We start from the raw sequence: 15,967 nt of genomic DNA, 5'->3' as shown, positions 1-15,967 counted from the left end.
TCTCATTCAGTCCGGCCCCCACCTTAGGCCTCAGCCCTGTAGCCCACAGCAGGCAGGTCACTTCAGCCAAGGAAGACACAATAGGCCCAGTTCTTCACACTGCTGGAAACCAGGACTTTGGGAGTGAAGTGCTCAGCTCCTGAGGACCAGGGGTCACCAGCCCCACCCCAGGGGGCTGGCCTCCAGCCGCAGTCTCCTTCCACTAGGGGCTGGCACATCCTCCCGCCCCTTGGAGGACTTTGGCCTTCTGACGGGCCCACATCCAGGCAGGCAGGCAGGCAGGCAGGCCACTGTGTGGGCCTAACTGGCCCCCTATCCTCAGCTTCGATGCAGGAGCAATGGTACCACACTGGAGACTGGCCCTGGTTTGCATAGTCTGCACGTTTAATCACTTTAAAACCTCTAACATTATCTCGTGTCCATTAAATAGAACCAACAATGCTGGGCCTGTTTAAATTACAAGAAAAAAATCACTGTGCACCAACCCAGTATCTTACAAAACCAGCCGGGCTGGCCACAAGGGTAGGGGGATGGGAGAGGAGGGGGCACCCCTGGGCAGGTGGCTGGGTACCAGGAATGGCTAGGAGAAAGAAAAGGGGGCTCCCAGATGGGAGGGGACTGATTGTCCTAATGGGAGGGGTGCAAAAGGCACGTCAGAAGAGGAGGTTTGAGGGTGGCATGACAGGTCAGTGCTTTCTCCACCAGGGCACAGTGTTGGAGGGGGCTAAGTGCCACCACCTGCCTACCCCTGGCACTTGGAGAGCCAGTGACCTATGAGCCCCTGGCATGGCGAGCCCCACTTGAAACACAGATGTCAGCCTGCCCCTCCCACTGGGACCCCCTTTCCTTGAGCCCGCCTGGCTGGCCTGCCTCTTCAGGACTTGGGGCTTAACTATTCCTCACTCCTCAGCAACATGCTGCAGCCCCCACACCTCAGGGCCAGGGCAGCCAGGGAGGAGCAGGGCGGACGGTGGGTGTGAGAAGGTGGGTAGTCCAGCTGCTACCCCCATTAAAAATACAAAAACAAATCATCAGCGTCTAAAGTGAAATAATCACAAAGTGAAAATATATCCTCAAACAGCCCCTGAGATCCCCACAGGGGAAAGCAGCATTGGGTGGGAGGCCAGAGAGGCTGGCTGGGCCACCGCCCCTCCCCACCACCCACCCAGGGGCTCCAGGTCTGTGAGTGCCAACAGCCCAGACAGCCCGGGCTCAGAAAACAGGGACTTGGGCCCTGACGGCAGAGGCAGGTGCAAAAGAGGGGAGGGTGGTCAGGACACCAGCACAGGGTTCAGCCAGAATTTCAGCCTTGGCTGCGCCAGCCTGGTGGCCAGTGGTGGTGGAGGCACGGAGCACAGGGGTGGGTCATGGGACACAGGCCACAGGCCAACATGCCACGTGCACACCTGGAGGCACCTGCCTTGCCTTGGTCCCTTCCTATGATGGCTGCTGCTGCCAAGACTCACCAGAGCTGGAGGACAAGGTAGAGGGTGCAGAAGCCCTTGTAGAGGTGGCCTCCTCCCTCAGATACCTCCTAGGCCAGCCCCCGACTGCCTGGATGGGACCATTATTGCTTTAGAGGGACAGGGAAGGGCAAGAGCTGCGGCCTGGGTCAGGAATCCCAACAAGCAAAGGCTGCCCCTCTTCACTCCGCAGGAACTCTGGCTGGGGCTGGGGCCTGGGCAAGCTGCCCTAAAGGTTTCACTCCTTTCTCCACATGGAGGGGGTGCTGAGGGTGGGGTACGGCCCTCCTCGCACCCCAGCTGGTCCTGGGCCCACCTCAGGTGGCCAGATGGGCCCGAGGGTAGGAAGGGAAGCAGTCTCCACCCCTCTTGCCTCCCAGCTGGGGTCCAAACCCAGTCCCAAGATAAAAAAATACTTTGGTGAATTAAAAAGTGCCCAAGGAGGGGATTGGCTTGAGGGGGTGGGCAGTGGGCTCATCAGAGGGCGCTCTGGTCTTTGATAAAGGCGGTCCTCTCGCCCCGGCCCTCATCCTCTTCTGAGTCGGACGGGCACTCCTCCTGCCAGGCTTCAGGGGGCAGCCCCTTGTAGGAGATGAGGCCACGGTCCATGGTGTACACCTTCACCCCCCGGAAGCTAAAGCCAGAGCGCAGCTGCAGGACCAGGAAGACAGTGACGAAGACCAGCACGATGAAGGCGCAGCTGAGGCCGGCCACCACCTCAGGCAGGTGTGAGGGCAGCAGCCCTGCCCGCAGCCGCGGCCCCGCCTCCATCTCTGGGGGCAGCCGGGGTGGCTGCTGCTGTGGCGGGGACTCTCGGCTGCTCTGGCTTTGCCGGGAGCAAGTCTGCTCCACAGGGTCCAAGGAGGCATGGCTGGGGCAGCTGAGGCAGTCTGTCGGGGCCGGCCCCTGGCATGTGGCACATGAGGCGTGGCAGGGGGCGCAGACGCTGGCCCGGATGGTCTCCACGTCATTCTCGGTGCTATAGTGTGTATCGAGGACTTGGGGGGCAAAGCCTGGAGGGCAGTGCTGGACACAGCTCTTCTGGTGCAGGGAGAAGCCTTCCTCGCACACTGCCGGCGTGGGAGAGAGGGCGAGTGTGTGTCAGCTAAACAGACTGTAGCCCCAGGACCATAGCAGCCCCAAGCCAAGTCACCACACCCCCAAAATACCCCAGCCCCAGGACTGTGGTCATCCCAAAAGCCCCAGGGGCCCTAGGTCTCTTGAGACTTTTTTCTTAGAGCTGGGCTTCAGGACAGGCACCCGCCATCCCCCCAGACTCCGGCCCCCAAAGCCCAACAGCACCCACTACTGACCCACACAGGCCTGACTGGACGTGAGGGTCTTGCAGCCACTGCTTTCTGGAGGTATGGGCAGCCCCTCAGGGGCAGTGCCGTAGAGTACGAGGGTGAACTTTGTCAGTGTCCCTGTTCCAGAGCGGTGAGGAGGCAAGAGTTGGACAGTGCTGGCACCATGCCCAGTGCCCTAGATCCTGCCAGCCCTCCACCTCATACCCCTACCCCTCAAGTGCCCCCAGTACCATAGTTGTTGGCTTCGCTGGTGTTTTCAATCTCTAGGACCCACTCGCCAGAGGGATCCTCATCCCAGGAATGAGTTGTCATGAAGGCCCAGTCATTAAACCCATCTGCGGAGTAGTCATGTGGCCTGGGGAGGGGAGTGCACACAGCCCTGAGGCCTCTGGGGGACCCCAAGCTAGGGACATCTAACCCACAGCACACGGGCCACACACCCTTCCCCCACACAGACCAACCTCATAGGGCCAGAAGTGCCTGCTGGCTTGGCTGTTTCCCAGCGAGCCAGACATGCTCAACCAGGGGATTTTAGAAGGATACACCGGCACTGCACAAGGTGGGGCACACTACTGACATTAAATAGGTGCAAGCCAGGGATTCCTGCAACATGGGACAGTCCCACAGGACAAAACTGTCCCTCCCAAAATGCCAAGAGTGCCCCACTGACTAGCACTCAGTGCCCCCTGGGCCGTGTGAGCGAGCAAAGGCAAGCACGCGGGCTGTGAGAGGAGGAGGTGATGGGCAGGGCGGTCAGGGACAGAGCAAGCACCTGGCTGCCAGCAGGGTGGAGCGGGTGCCCATGGGGCTGACCAGGTGGATGGCCAGGTCGCCACGGCGATTATAGGACAGGGTGAGCCGCGCCTGAGCGTGCTCCAGCCGAGTGATGTGGTTGGGCTCGCCCAGGCACGCAGTCACAGTCTTCCGCACCTCGAGCCGTTTCCCGATGTCTCTGTGCAGGAGAGGACCATGACGGTCAGCCTGGCCCAGAGGGACCAGCGGGCACCCCCTGCAACTCTGGTCCCACTGGCCCCCTCCCAGCCTGGGTCCAGCCCTCACTTGGGCTCCGTGAGGATGTCGATGATGCACTTCCGCTGGGGGCCCACTGTGGTCCAATTCTGGGCCAGGGCCACCATGGCGCCTGCGTCCAAAAGCCCGTAGCCATACGAGTGGCTCACTGTGGGAACAGGGAAGGTGAGGTCAGCTGTGAGGCACAGAGTGCCTTCCACCTAACTCCACATCCAGCCTGCCGGGCCAGCCTGTCCTCACCTTTCCGGCCCACACCATTGGTGGCCCAGTCGTTGGCGTTGAGGTGGGCTGGCTTCGAGGTCTGTACCACCAGGTGCTGCATGTCCCGCCATGTGAGGTTCTTACTGCAAAGAAGGAAGGGAGAGGTCAGGGATCAGTCTTTTTTGGGAGCAGCTGGAGACTAAGGGCTGCCCTACAGAGAATGTTGGTAGAGACAGGGTTGCCCCTGGCCCCCACCCACTTACTTGGCCTCCAGGGTGAGAGCAATGATGCCGGCTGCTAAGGGGGCAGAGGCTGAGGTGCCCGTGTGAGACTCCGTGCACTTCTGCCGCAAGTCAGTCGTCACCTGCCAGGAAGATAATCATATTGGGGCCTGTGATGGGTGGAGAGGGCTAGAGGAGCCACCTGCCTACCCTCCCTCTGCATACAGGCCCTGGGCACCACAGATGGTATGAGAAGCCAGGGCCAAGACCCCTGTGTCCCAGCTGCTGCCCTATTAACTTGCTGTGGACAGGCTAATGATGAGCCCCTCCTGGGCCTCCTTTTCCAAAGGAATAAGGGGGTTCAACTAGCAGTTGGAGATGAAAAAGAACAATGTATGTTTTTAGGGAGAGACTAGGCTTTTCAAAGGCTTCAGGTATGGCTCCACCACCTCCAAGAACTTAAGAGAGCCCCTGAGTTCACATTCCATGATGCCTGAGCCACTATCACCCAGCCACATGGGGGTGGAGGCAGACAGCCTCCAAAAGAGGGTGCTGGGCAAAGTCAGCCAGCAGCCCCATTTCCCCAGCCCCCAAGCCCAGGTAAGACTCACAATCTGCTTCTCATTCTGGTTGCCACTGCTGTAAGTCGTGGCCAGTGTGGATGAGCAGGCCTCACTGTACCAGGGCACGTTGCCAAACTGCGTGGCGCTGCTGATGGACAGCGTGTAGATACTGTTGGTGTAGCCGTCGCAGTTGCAGCTGTCATGTTCCCGGCCCCCGTTCCCCGAGGCCCAGACAAAGATGGAGCCCAGCCCCCCTCGGCCCTGTGGACAGAGTGGGCTGGGGTCATTCAAGATTGGGACTTGAGGGAGGGTTGGCAGGAGGACACTGCTGGAGAACTGGGAAGGCTGAGGCCTCATTCTCTGGGAACCTCCTGTCCCCTGTGAGATCCCTGGTGGATCAAGTGTGTATCCAAATATGTCTATCTAGACACACAAAAAATCAGACCAGGAGACCAAGGCGGGAGGATTGCTTGAGGCCAGGAGTTCAAGACCAGCCTGGGTAACATAGCAAGACCTCATCTCTAAAAAAAATTTGTTTTTTAATTAGCCAAGTGCAAGTGGTATATGCACTTTACTTTTCTTCTGTCCCTTAATGTTTCAATAAACATGCTTTGTGTAAAGTTAAACATGAGAATAAATAAACCAAAAAAAAACACCCAGCCTGCCCCCATGGGCTGGACCGATCCCCACCTCACCTGGCTAACCCCACGGAAGAAGGCCTCCTCAGCGAGGCGGGCTGGCCCATCCACTGTCTTGCCGTCATCCTCGGGGCCCCAGCTAGCACTGTAGATGTGGATGTGGTTGGGGTTCAGGCCCAGCGAGCGTGCCTCCACTGCATCTGTCACCTCGCCATCCAGCATGCGCACCCCTGGCCATGAAGAGGGGGCATGAAGAGGGATGCTGAGTGGGTCCAGCTGTCGGGGCTCCCACCCCAAGGAGCACACCCAGCCCTGCACCCCAGGGGATGAGCAGGGGAGGGTGGAGGCTGATGCTGGGAAACCCTGAACCCCCAACTACCCGTTTGCCTCTGCCTTTCAAAGACAAGACCCAGAGAAGGGAAAAGAGAACACCTCCTGCCCCCAACCACACCTTCAGGACTAGAAAGAGTCTCCGGTTCCCAAAGGAGCCTGGTGATCAAGGATCTGCCACATGAGGACTCACAATGGGTCGTGAGGATTTCAGGAGACTCCTGCTAGGAAACCCTCACTCCACAGGGGTCCAACTCTTTCAGTCTTTGACCCTTTGAGAACCCTCCATGGAACAGCCATGTGATCAAAGGATCCACAGTGGGAAAGTGGCGGGCATTAGCCAGATGGGAAGCGGGCAGGGAAAAATCCCACTGAAGGGCCCTCCCGAAGACAGGGTGGCCCAAGCCCACACTTACCTCCAATGCGGGCGTTGTAGGCCACACCTACACCACAGACACCATTGTTGGCCACCGCAGCCACTTCCCCCGCACACCGTGTGCCATGCCTGCCACGGCCAAGTGCATAGCATGAGTAGGATGAATGGGGTGAACAGGGCCCAGCAGATGTGGCCTGAGGAGCACGAGGGATCTGCACATCTGACACCCATCATCCCCTGAGTGCCCAGCCCCTGTCTCCTACACTCCACTGGGCCTGTGGCCATCTCCACTCTGACCAAGCCCTCCCTCAGAGCCCCAGGTGGGCCAGGATTGTGGAAAAAGCCTCACCCTTTTAGGCAGGGCACATCTCACCCAGGCTCAGCCCTGTTCCTCAGTGGAATAAAGGAGAAGGGAGGCAGAGGCCAGGGGCCTGCCACTTCTTACCTGTTGTCATTCATCTGTGTGTAACGAGGCTGGGGGTCAGGGTCCTGGTCATTGACATCAAAACTGGCCCCAGGATCCTAAGAAGGATTTGGCCACCATCAGGAGAAGGCTGACCTCACTGATAGAACAGGACAGCCCCTAGACACACCTCACCACGGATCACGGCCTCCCTCCCCCACTTCCTCACATAATTGCCTGCCAAGTCCGGGTGGTTCTTCTCGATGCCATCGTCCAGAATGGAGACCACAATGCCGTGCCCTGTGTAGCCCTGCACCCAGGCCTCCTTCACATTCAGGTCCCGCTGAGTGACACCAGACTGCGGAGACACCCACCCCATCACTTATGAGAGATGATTGGCTTTGTGAGGCTAGGGACAACTTGAAGAATCCCCTTGCCACCCTAAAACCTCCTCCTCTACCCATCCCTGCTCCTGAAAGGCCGCCACTGGCTGTTTGGACTCCATGGGAATGTAGAGGACTCTGGGAGGGCGACCCCCAGGCTTGCTTATTAGGATGGGCCAGGAAGAGACTGCCCAGCAGGAGGAAAGGAAAAGAATCAGAGGAGGCCTCGAAGTCAGTCTCCTCTGTCCAAGAGCTCATGGTGGGTGGATGGTGCATCTGGGGAGGAGGTCCCAGGAGCCAAGAAGGCCGCATACCAGGTACCACTGCTGAGGAAACTTGGGGTCTGTGGGCTCCTGGTACAAGTCCCGTTTAGTCCGTCGCTTTGCCACCTGCTGTTCCAGCCACTGTACCTGCGGGGGAGTGGAGGAGAGATGGTGTGGGTGGAACAGGAGGCGAGAGGGGCTCCTGAGAGCAGAAGGGGGAGGGTGGCAGCAGGAGGGGGCTGGGGCCACACTCACTTGAGGCTCCCGCTGCAGCCGGCTGTGCCGCGGGCGGTGAGGCGACAGGGACCGCTTCGTCACTCCTCGATGCCAGAAGTGGTAATAGTCCCCGAAGATCTGCAATAAAGCAGGGAGACTGAGCTGGGCTTTCCATCTGTCAGTCCCCAGGGAGGCGGGGGACGGGGGTGGACAATGGCTTCACAGGAGGCTCGCCATGGTCGGGGGTGCGGGGCATCTGCTCCCTGTCCAGGACCCAGCAACATGCAGGGACCGTGAAGACTCACTCTCACTGGGATATGCTGCTCGCCTGAACCACCTGTGCTTTGCTCCTGGCCACCCAGAACATGCCAGCTACCCAGATGCCCCTGAGCAAACAAGGCCAACAGTTCCTGCTCCCTGGTGCCAGAATCCCTGTCTTCTCTGGTCCCACCCCCTGGCAATGTCCTGTGCCTAGGCCAGCAGCCCAGGTAAGAACACCTACCTGGCCCAGGTTGAGGAACCCATGCTTCCGTGCCACGCTATTGGCCACTGCTGGGCCTCCAGGGATGCGCACAGCCCACGTGTTGGTGAAGACCTTCTGGCCCTGAGCATCAGCTGCTAGCAGGACCAAGGTTCCTGTTGCTGCTACCACCCATAGCAACCAGGACCTCAGCTCCATGGGGGGGACAGGTGGCTGGGACCCTGGAGCGCCCGTCTCCTTGGCCTGGTCACAGGGCCTCGGCTCCCAGGTGCCTGCTCACTGCCTGTGGCCCGGGGCTGACTGGTGGGGGCATGGGGACGAGATGGGCAGGGCTCGGGAGGGTGAGGAGTGCCGACTCTGAGAGGAACAAGAAGGGAAAAGGGGGGAGAGGGTCAGTTCCTCCCCTGCCATGCACTAAAGCTGCGCTGCCCACCTCAAGTTTCAATTGGGGCCTGAAATGAGATCTGGGGGAGAAGGGTAAAAAAAATAAGTACTCCTCAGAAGAAATCTAGCACCCGAGGCCAGTCAGATAGATGGACAGATGGATGCCCTCAAAATCCCACCCAATCCTTTCACGAATATAAGAAGTGTAACAGAAGCGCCAGGCATGGTGTCTCACTCCTGTCATCCAGAACTTTGGGAGGCTGAGGCGGGTGGATCACCTGAGGTCAGGAGTTCGAGGCCAGCCTGGCCAACGTGGTGCAACCTCATCTCTACTAAAAATACAAACATTAGCCAGGTGCTTGCAGTCCCAGCGACTCGGGAGGCTGAGGCACAAGAACTGCTTGAGCCCAGGAGGTGGAGGTTGCAGTAAGCCAAGATTGCGCCACTGCACTCCAGTCTGTGCAACAGAACAAGACTCCCTCTCAAAAAAAAAAAAGTGTAACAGAAGCAGCAGGATGAAGACTATCAAGCCCTGAGTCACTCAAAATCAGAAACAACAAATGAATAAATATTCAACTGATCAAGGTAAAAAAGATGCATTATAAAGCAGTACGTACACATAATCCCATTTTATTTTTTAAAAACTATTTTTACATGTATATTTATACAAACCAAAACAAAATCTGGAAGGACACACGCTATAAAACCTTAACAGTGGTTCTCTCAAGATGGTGAGAATTACAAGTAATTGTTATTTTCTTCTTTGTGTCACTGTATTCTCCAAATCACCTAGGTACATTTTACATAGGAATAAGATGCTGGTTTTTCAAGGTTTTTAAATGAATGGCATCTATACAACTCACTAGGGTTTCCTAGTTCAGCGAAGCAGATTCAGCCATAGGGAGTTATTTGCAAAGCCCCACAGCTCCTAGGAAGAAAGAATGGGTGACCCTAGGTGAGATGGTACTTTTATGGACCATGTCCTGAGGGGGTGCAGGGTGGCGATCACAGAGGCTTCACCTCCCTCTACGGCTGAGATGGCTCTATCAGCAAAGTCAGGGGCCCAGGCTCGTTTTTACTGTTTCCTGGGGAACGCTGGGGCCGCCAAGCCCTGCCCTGCCTGGGCCTGGAGGCCCCCAGCTGCCCCCTTGCTTGCTCCACGCCCACCAGCCTTGCGTAATCCGAGCTCAGGCAGCCAGGGCAAACACTGGCTGCTGAGCCAGGAGCGCCAAGGTGAGGCTGAATCAATAGTCCGAGTGTTGTTTTTCCTCCTTCAGCAAACAGACGGCGGGACCTCTCTGCCTAGGGCCACATAACTGTCCCCACATAGAGCCCCTGACTAGCCAGAAGCCAAGCCCCTGAAGGAGGGAAGCTGGGGGAGGTCCCAGCAGTGCTGCTGGGGGTATCCCGTATCAGTGCCAAGTTCCATGAGCAGCGGCAGGGCCCTGGATGCCCTTACCACTTCCATAGCCAAGGCCACTCTTTGCCGGATACCAAAAGGAAGGCACCGCAGCTCACGTAGGCCCTGGGGAGCTACAGAGGCAGGCTCACTATAGAGAACTCTTTGCTTCTCCAGAGGCTGCCCTTAGATACAACCGGCCTCCCTGACTGCTGCAGTCCCACCCTGCAGGCTGGGGGTACTCCACACACAATTCCTGGAGTATTTTCAGTTTGGACCAAAATAACCTGACAGCTGATGGCAGGAGACATCTACAATACAGCCCCTGCACATCCCTGTGGGCAGACACCACAGGGCTCCAGGGCAGGCCTGGGAACCACAGCCCCATGGTGCCTTGGGTGGTTGGTTCCAGAAAGCTGGCCTGATCAATGGCTGGACAGCTAGGCACCCCAGCCCTAGGGGATGGAGGGACCTGCTCCCAAGTCCCTCATTTAAGAGAGAATGTGGGCGGGGGGGGGGGACCCTGGGGGCAGAGCCACATAGGAACAGGGCCTCATCTCTCTCCTCTTGCCACCACAGCTGCCTCTTGGATCATCCCCCTGCCCCCACCACCACCAACCACAGTGCTGTGAGTCCTGCTGGAGCCCCCAAATCGAGGCTGGGTTCATCTGGGTCTAGCCCAGATTCCAGCACACTGTAGATGGAGCCGCAGCTGCTTGGCGTTAAAAGTGATTAACCAACTATTTAATTACCTTGCAGCACTGGGAAAGAAAGCAGGCTTCAGGCGCAATTGAACAGTCCCCCCAAAAGAAAGAGGGCCAGCCTCCCTCTATCCAACAACCCCACCCATGGTGAGGGGTGGGGATGGCGTCCAGAAAATGAGACCCCCACAGACGGCTCTGCCACAGCATGCGGGGCAAGGGAGGATCCCCAAAAAGAGTAAGAACTGAAAACAATGAATGAATGGGTTTCTCCCCACCCCCATCCCAGACTCTGACTCACCCTCTAGTCCCAGTTTGTCTCAAACCTGGAGGCTTGCTGTATTTCTCATGATCTTGTTTCACATGGGACTGTGCTCCAGGCTGTGGCCAGAGAGAGCTGTGGGTGCTCTTCCTGGCTATGTTCTTGGGCACAGCCCTTTTCTCCAGCTCCAGAATCTCCCGACACAGAGAGCCACTCTGGGCCACTCAAACTGCGCCTTACCCCAGGACCCACTGCTGTTTCCCAGACACTGGGGGTCTGGCTCTGACACAGCCACAGAGCAGGCCACGGGAGGGCCACTTGGACACCCAATCAGTCTCTTCCTCTAGAAGACACCACGCCGGGTCCTGTTACCAGCCCTGGGAGGCTCCGTGAAATTATCGCTCCCAGTTCCTGCCCACTATTTGCTGGATGATCTTAACAAGTCACTTCCTCTCCCTAGGCCTCAGTTTCCTTGGTGGTAAAAACTGCTAGACCAGCGGTTTTCAAACTTTTTTTAAAAAGCCACAGAATCCTTTTTAAAATCAAATGCTCCAATATAGGAAATAGTAAAACGAGGGCTGCTCTGCTTGAGAAGAGGCCAGGCTTGGCTACTTTCCTATGTTGTGTCCACACCTGCTCAGCAGCCGCTCTCATCAGGCCACATCACCTGGGTTCCCCTCGCACTTCCCAAGTCAGAATAAGAATCCCAACACCCTCCAGTGGATGAGGGTCTGCACCCCAGGGGCCATGGGGTAGAGGATGATGGGAAAGCGGGTTCTGACCAGACAAGTGACTGCCGTCAGACCTGTCTGGCAAGCAGGCCGCCCCTCGGTTCAGCCACCCCGCGGGGGCACAGGGGCCTCGGCCAGGCCGCGGCAGAAGGCAGCCCCGGGACCTACCTGCGCCCGCCGCCGGCGCCCGCGAATCCCGCACCTGAGTCCTCGCCGCACAGGTGTGCGGGCGGGGGCGAGGCCCGGGAGAAGGATCCCCCGCCTCGCCCCCGGCCGCTCCTCCCCTCCCCGGGCGGAACGCAGGCCCTACGCGGCCGCGGAGTGGGCGAGCCGGCGGCAGCCCCCGAGGCGGCGGGGAGGCGGGAGCACCCGGAGCCTGCGGAATTTTCTCCCCATCCCGCCCCCAGCAGGGGCCCCGCAGGCGCTTCCTGAGGTCAGAGGGCTCGCCCTGGCCCCACGCGGAAAAGTACCGGCCAGGGCCGGGGGTCCGAGACCGGCCCGGCGCGCTCAGGTGGGCTGCTGAGCGCCCTGTCTGCTCCCGGCAGCTCCACCCTCGGGGCCGGCCCCGGAGCCAGTTCCCGAAAGCGGGCGGGCAGCCGGGCCCCGGGGGACCCGGGTCGGGGCTGCACCGGCGCCAGTGCCCCGACCCTCCCCGGCCCGGGCACCCGGGCCGCGGAGCCTGCTCCTGGGGCAGAGCGGCCCGGCCCGGCCGGCTCCCCTCGGGCCCGGCTCCCAGGCGCGCTTGCCTTCCCCGGGCCCCGGGCCCCGCGCCCTCGCTGCTTACCCTCGGGAGCCCGAGCGGGGAAACTTTTACAGGCGAGCGCCGCGGCGGCTCGGGCGCCCCTCGGCCGAGCGAAGAGCCCGGCGGCGGGGGCCTGGGCTCGGCGCGGTCCCCGCGCCCGGCGGCAGCGTCACGGCGCGGAGGCGGGGAGGCGCGGCGGCGCGGCCTCGGCCCGGCCGGCGACCAGGGCAGGGCTCGGCCTGGGCTCCAGCTCCGGCGCGGGCGGGGGCAGCGGCCGGGCCGCGGCGGCGCGGCTTGTTTACTCGGGCCGCTGTCAGCGGCGGCGGCGGCGGCGGCGGCGGCCCGGGCTCCTCCTCCTCCGCCGCCGCGCCCCTCCCCCTCGCGGCGCCACCTCCGCGCTTCCCCGGCCGCCGCCACCGCCGGCTCCGGCTCGGCCGCCCGCCGCCCATGCCGCCCGGCCCCGGGCCCGCTTTCCTAGCGCCGTGCGCCCCAGCGCGTCCGGCCCCGAGCGGCGGCCCTGCGGGGCCTTCTGGGGCGCCCGCTGCCTCCGACTCCCGGTAGGGGCAGGTAGGAAGTGGGGCAGGCGATCCCAAAGTCCTCGCGGCCGCGCGGCACGAGGCCCCGCTGCCGTGCCCCCGCCCCCGGGCTCGGCTCTTCGCCCCGCGAGCTCCCCGGGAAGACGGCTGCGGAGACCCGAACTCGGAACCGAGGGGACAGGCTTGAGGGAGCCACTCTGAGCCCTGCCTCGGCCGGAGTCTTGGGGGGGCCGACCCTCTCCGTCCCCCTCTTCCCCACTCCTGGGCCACGAGTTTGAGCCTAACCGGGTTAAGTGCCCAGGGACGGCGGACCTGGGGTCCTCCAGTCCAAGGTCGAGGGAGGACTGCACGGGACTGCACGGCGGCGGGGCCAGCCTCCTCTGGGCCTACTGTTAGAGGAGTCACGACTTCGTCTGCATTTGTATAGACAGGTGGATATATGAGCAGAAGTAACCCACCTCCTTTTAATATTTTTAGCTTTTTTTTTTTTTTTAAACACCAACCGCTTGCCAGGCACCAGGCCAGTCATTTTATATTATCTCCTCCTTATGTACATGATTTGATCCATATAATCCTGTCAGGCTGACATTATTAATCCCATTTTACAGATAAGGAAACTGAGGCGCACAACGTTTAAATAATTTGTCCAAAGTTCCGCAACCAGCAGACCTCAGATCCTGCAAGAGACTGGGGTGTTTGGCAGAACCTGAATCCAAGCTACTTGCAATATACCAACCGGAGCCTCTCCCTCCCTGGGCCCTAGAAAACGTTTGTGCTACTTGGCTGAGGCCGACGCTGCTTGAGCTGAGAAAGAAAAGAAGGAAAATGTGGCCAAGAGCTTCCCAGGCTGGGTTATTCCAAGGTCGCAGAGCAGCCTGTGCCCATCTCTTCTCGCTTCCTGTGAGATAACCTGGCTGCACAGGATCAGCCTGTGGCCTCCTGAACACAGGTTCCCGGGTAATGGAAAGAAAAAAAAATCCACTGAGTGTTTTCTGTGAGCCAGGCACCATTGAGAACTCTTTTCCTGTGTCAACCCCTTCTGTCCTCACCACATGCCCCATGAGGTGGGTACAGTACATTTTCCTTTAAGTACCTTTGCTGTATCACTGTCTACTTTTTATATAGGAGGAAACTGAGGCCCAGAGAGGTTAAATCATGGTAATTCTTAAGGCAACTGATGAAAATCAGCAAACCCGTTCAAATCCCTGGGGCACTATTTTTTACTGGGACACCTTAGACAAGTTAATTTATCAGAGACTTCCTCAATTTACTCGTCTATAAAATGGAGATAATATTTAATGAATGCTGATCCCATTCATTCAAAGGTACGATTCGGGCACCTTTAGAAACACTGCAAAAACTGGAAACTGGAGGAACAATGCCGGGTCCTCAAAGTTGAGCTGGAAGGTAAGTCCAGTTGGCCTTGTCCCAAAGTGGGGACTTCCCCTCCACCAAGGAACTAAGACTTGTAGGGGCCACACTGGGTAGTGCCAGCCACAGTTGGGAGAACAATACTCCAGCAGTCAGACTGAGGCAGGAAGTGAGTCACGCTTCTTCCTTAGGCTGTGAGCAAGAGAACTCCATTGAGGGGAAACAGGGACAGGGCTGGCCCCACCTATCTTCCCACTTGTCCTCAGGCCTAGAAGAAAGGTCAGCCCAAAAAAAAGCAATACTTGCTGCTTCAGGTGCCCCACCCATCCTGGAGGCTGGCCCCAGGGGAGCCCGCAGTGGGTCTTTGGAGGGGGAGGGGCTAGCCTAGGCTCAGATGGCTGCCACCCAGGCAGAGGCGGTGGGAAGTGGAGCTTCCCAGTTTCTCCCAGCCAGCTTGCCTCTTCAATCCTGACTTTGGCATAAGGCAAAATTCTTTAAACTGGGTTCTCAGAGGTGCATCCCTCAGAGGGAGGAATGAGGACAGGATTGAGCAGGTGAGCACCTCTCTCTGCTTCAACCAGTGTGTCTCATATTTTAGGGTTTCACATGAGATTGTATTTTACAACAATTCTGCTGCTAAAAAGAATTTGAAAGCCACTTTCCGTGAGACCTCTCTGGAAAAAATCCCATTTGACCACAACTGGTGACTTCTGCCTTTATCTCATTGCAACAAGTCCTGTGGGCAGGTATTGTTCTCTTTATCACTCCCAACTGACCCTGGAGCCCAGGTCTCCTGACTTGGGGCCCTAGGGGCCCAAGGTCCTCTGGATCCCACCTTATCAGTTTTTACACAACAGTTAGCAGGACTTGGGCATGTGACAGAAGTCTGGAGATGAGTGGGAGGAGCAGGGCCTGATGGGTAAGTGGGGGCTGCAAAGGGGCTCCCATTTTCCCAGTAGGGCTCTGGGAGGAAGAGTTCGGCCAGGCCTCTCTTTATCCTTGATTTGGGGCTAATCCAGGGAGGCTCCTGAGAGTAACATAGTCCTAAATCCACCCAGTCATCCTGACTCCAAGTGCTTCTGTTGTCTCCTTGGGGTGCTCTGGGAGTCCTCAGTGAAATCTCTGGCCCACCTCAGGCACAGCAAATAAAGCCTCCGGCAGCAGCACCCACACCTAGTTTTAAGTAGAATGTCTACACAATATTCAGACTTGCATAGAAGGATGCCCAACAAAATTCCATTGGTGGTCTCTCCGAGTGAAAGGGTCACATTTGCGATCTTTGTTTCCTTCTTTTTGCTTACCTGCATTTTTCAGGAATGTCTACAAGAACTCCTAAAATAATTAAACTTTTAAGTCAATGCGAAATCGAATAAAGCGTGTACATACTTCACCATCCAGCTCCAGAACACCTGGGATTCATCCTGGCCGCTGCTGCTTCCCCACCACAGGCTGCAGCTGCAACAGTCAGGCTCCTATCCCTTCACAGGGCGGGGCTCTTCCAGTTCTGGCTAAACCACTTTGGGAAAACCTTCTTTATATGACAGGCAAATAAGGTGTCTGTGGGTGGGGGGAGGAGCTAAAAGTGATGTGGTGGTGACATATCTGGTCGCGCTGGGACTGGATCCTAACATGGCCAGCCCTTCTCATTTTCCTCACGTACTGGGGTGGGTCTGCACTTACCTTCTGCCTAGCTTTGCTGCATCCCAGCCACTGGCTGACTTAATGGCTTCCTTCCACCAGCTCCAGCTCCTTGCCTTCTGCCTTGCCTTCCATAGCCAGCAAGTGCTGCCACATTATGTACCTAATAAATGCTTTGGGTGCAGTCTCACCTGACAGACATTCATTGAGCAGCTGCTGAACGCTGGGCTGTGGTGCACCATAGCTGAATCCCTTAGAGCTTGTCCCTAGGAAGCCAGAGACCACCTCTAGTAGGGTTGCATGGAGGTAACTGGGACACACCAGGATCT

At 58.3% G+C, this 15,967-nt stretch overlaps 2 protein-coding genes across 6 annotated transcripts; one reads left to right on the top strand and one right to left on the bottom strand.

Moving 5' to 3' along the window:
• Window positions 1-361: 361 nt before the first annotated feature.
• On the bottom strand, window positions 362-13,023 carry FURIN (furin, paired basic amino acid cleaving enzyme). 5 transcript variants are annotated; one of them, XM_037987666.2, is made up of 16 exons: window positions 12,915-13,023; window positions 7,896-8,231; window positions 7,433-7,531; window positions 7,229-7,324; window positions 6,761-6,889; window positions 6,574-6,650; window positions 6,169-6,257; window positions 5,480-5,652; window positions 4,833-5,045; window positions 4,264-4,364; window positions 4,040-4,143; window positions 3,830-3,947; window positions 3,543-3,722; window positions 3,001-3,125; window positions 2,777-2,887; window positions 362-2,533 (listed from the first exon to the last, which is right to left on the bottom strand). In XM_037987666.2, the coding sequence occupies exons 2-16, from the start codon at window positions 8,070-8,072 to the stop codon at window positions 1,941-1,943; spliced, it is 2,385 nt and encodes a 794-aa protein (XP_037843594.2). In that variant the 5' UTR covers window positions 8,073-8,231; window positions 12,915-13,023; the 3' UTR covers window positions 362-1,940. The 5 variants fall into 5 exon arrangements, with proteins under 5 accessions (XP_037843594.2, XP_007988647.2, XP_037843593.2 ...); XM_007990456.3 differs by lacking the exon at window positions 12,915-13,023 and adding an exon at window positions 12,136-12,247; XM_037987665.2 differs by lacking the exon at window positions 12,915-13,023 and adding an exon at window positions 11,520-11,983.
• On the top strand, window positions 9,296-15,828 carry LOC103231184 (uncharacterized). The gene is made up of 8 exons (XM_073012911.1): window positions 9,296-9,491; window positions 10,237-10,285; window positions 11,363-11,672; window positions 11,759-11,862; window positions 11,897-12,660; window positions 13,238-13,693; window positions 13,955-14,036; window positions 14,599-15,828. The coding sequence occupies exons 1-6, from the start codon at window positions 9,296-9,298 to the stop codon at window positions 13,264-13,266; spliced, it is 1,452 nt and encodes a 483-aa protein (XP_072869012.1). The 3' UTR covers window positions 13,267-13,693; window positions 13,955-14,036; window positions 14,599-15,828.
• The last annotated feature ends 139 nt before the right edge of the window (window positions 15,829-15,967 follow it).

The sequence above is a fragment of the Chlorocebus sabaeus genome, chromosome 29 (assembly GCF_047675955.1).
Source record: "Chlorocebus sabaeus isolate Y175 chromosome 29, mChlSab1.0.hap1, whole genome shotgun sequence".
Lineage (NCBI taxonomy): Eukaryota > Metazoa > Chordata > Mammalia > Primates > Cercopithecidae > Chlorocebus > Chlorocebus sabaeus.
This window is presented reverse-complemented; position numbering and strand designations above follow the sequence as displayed.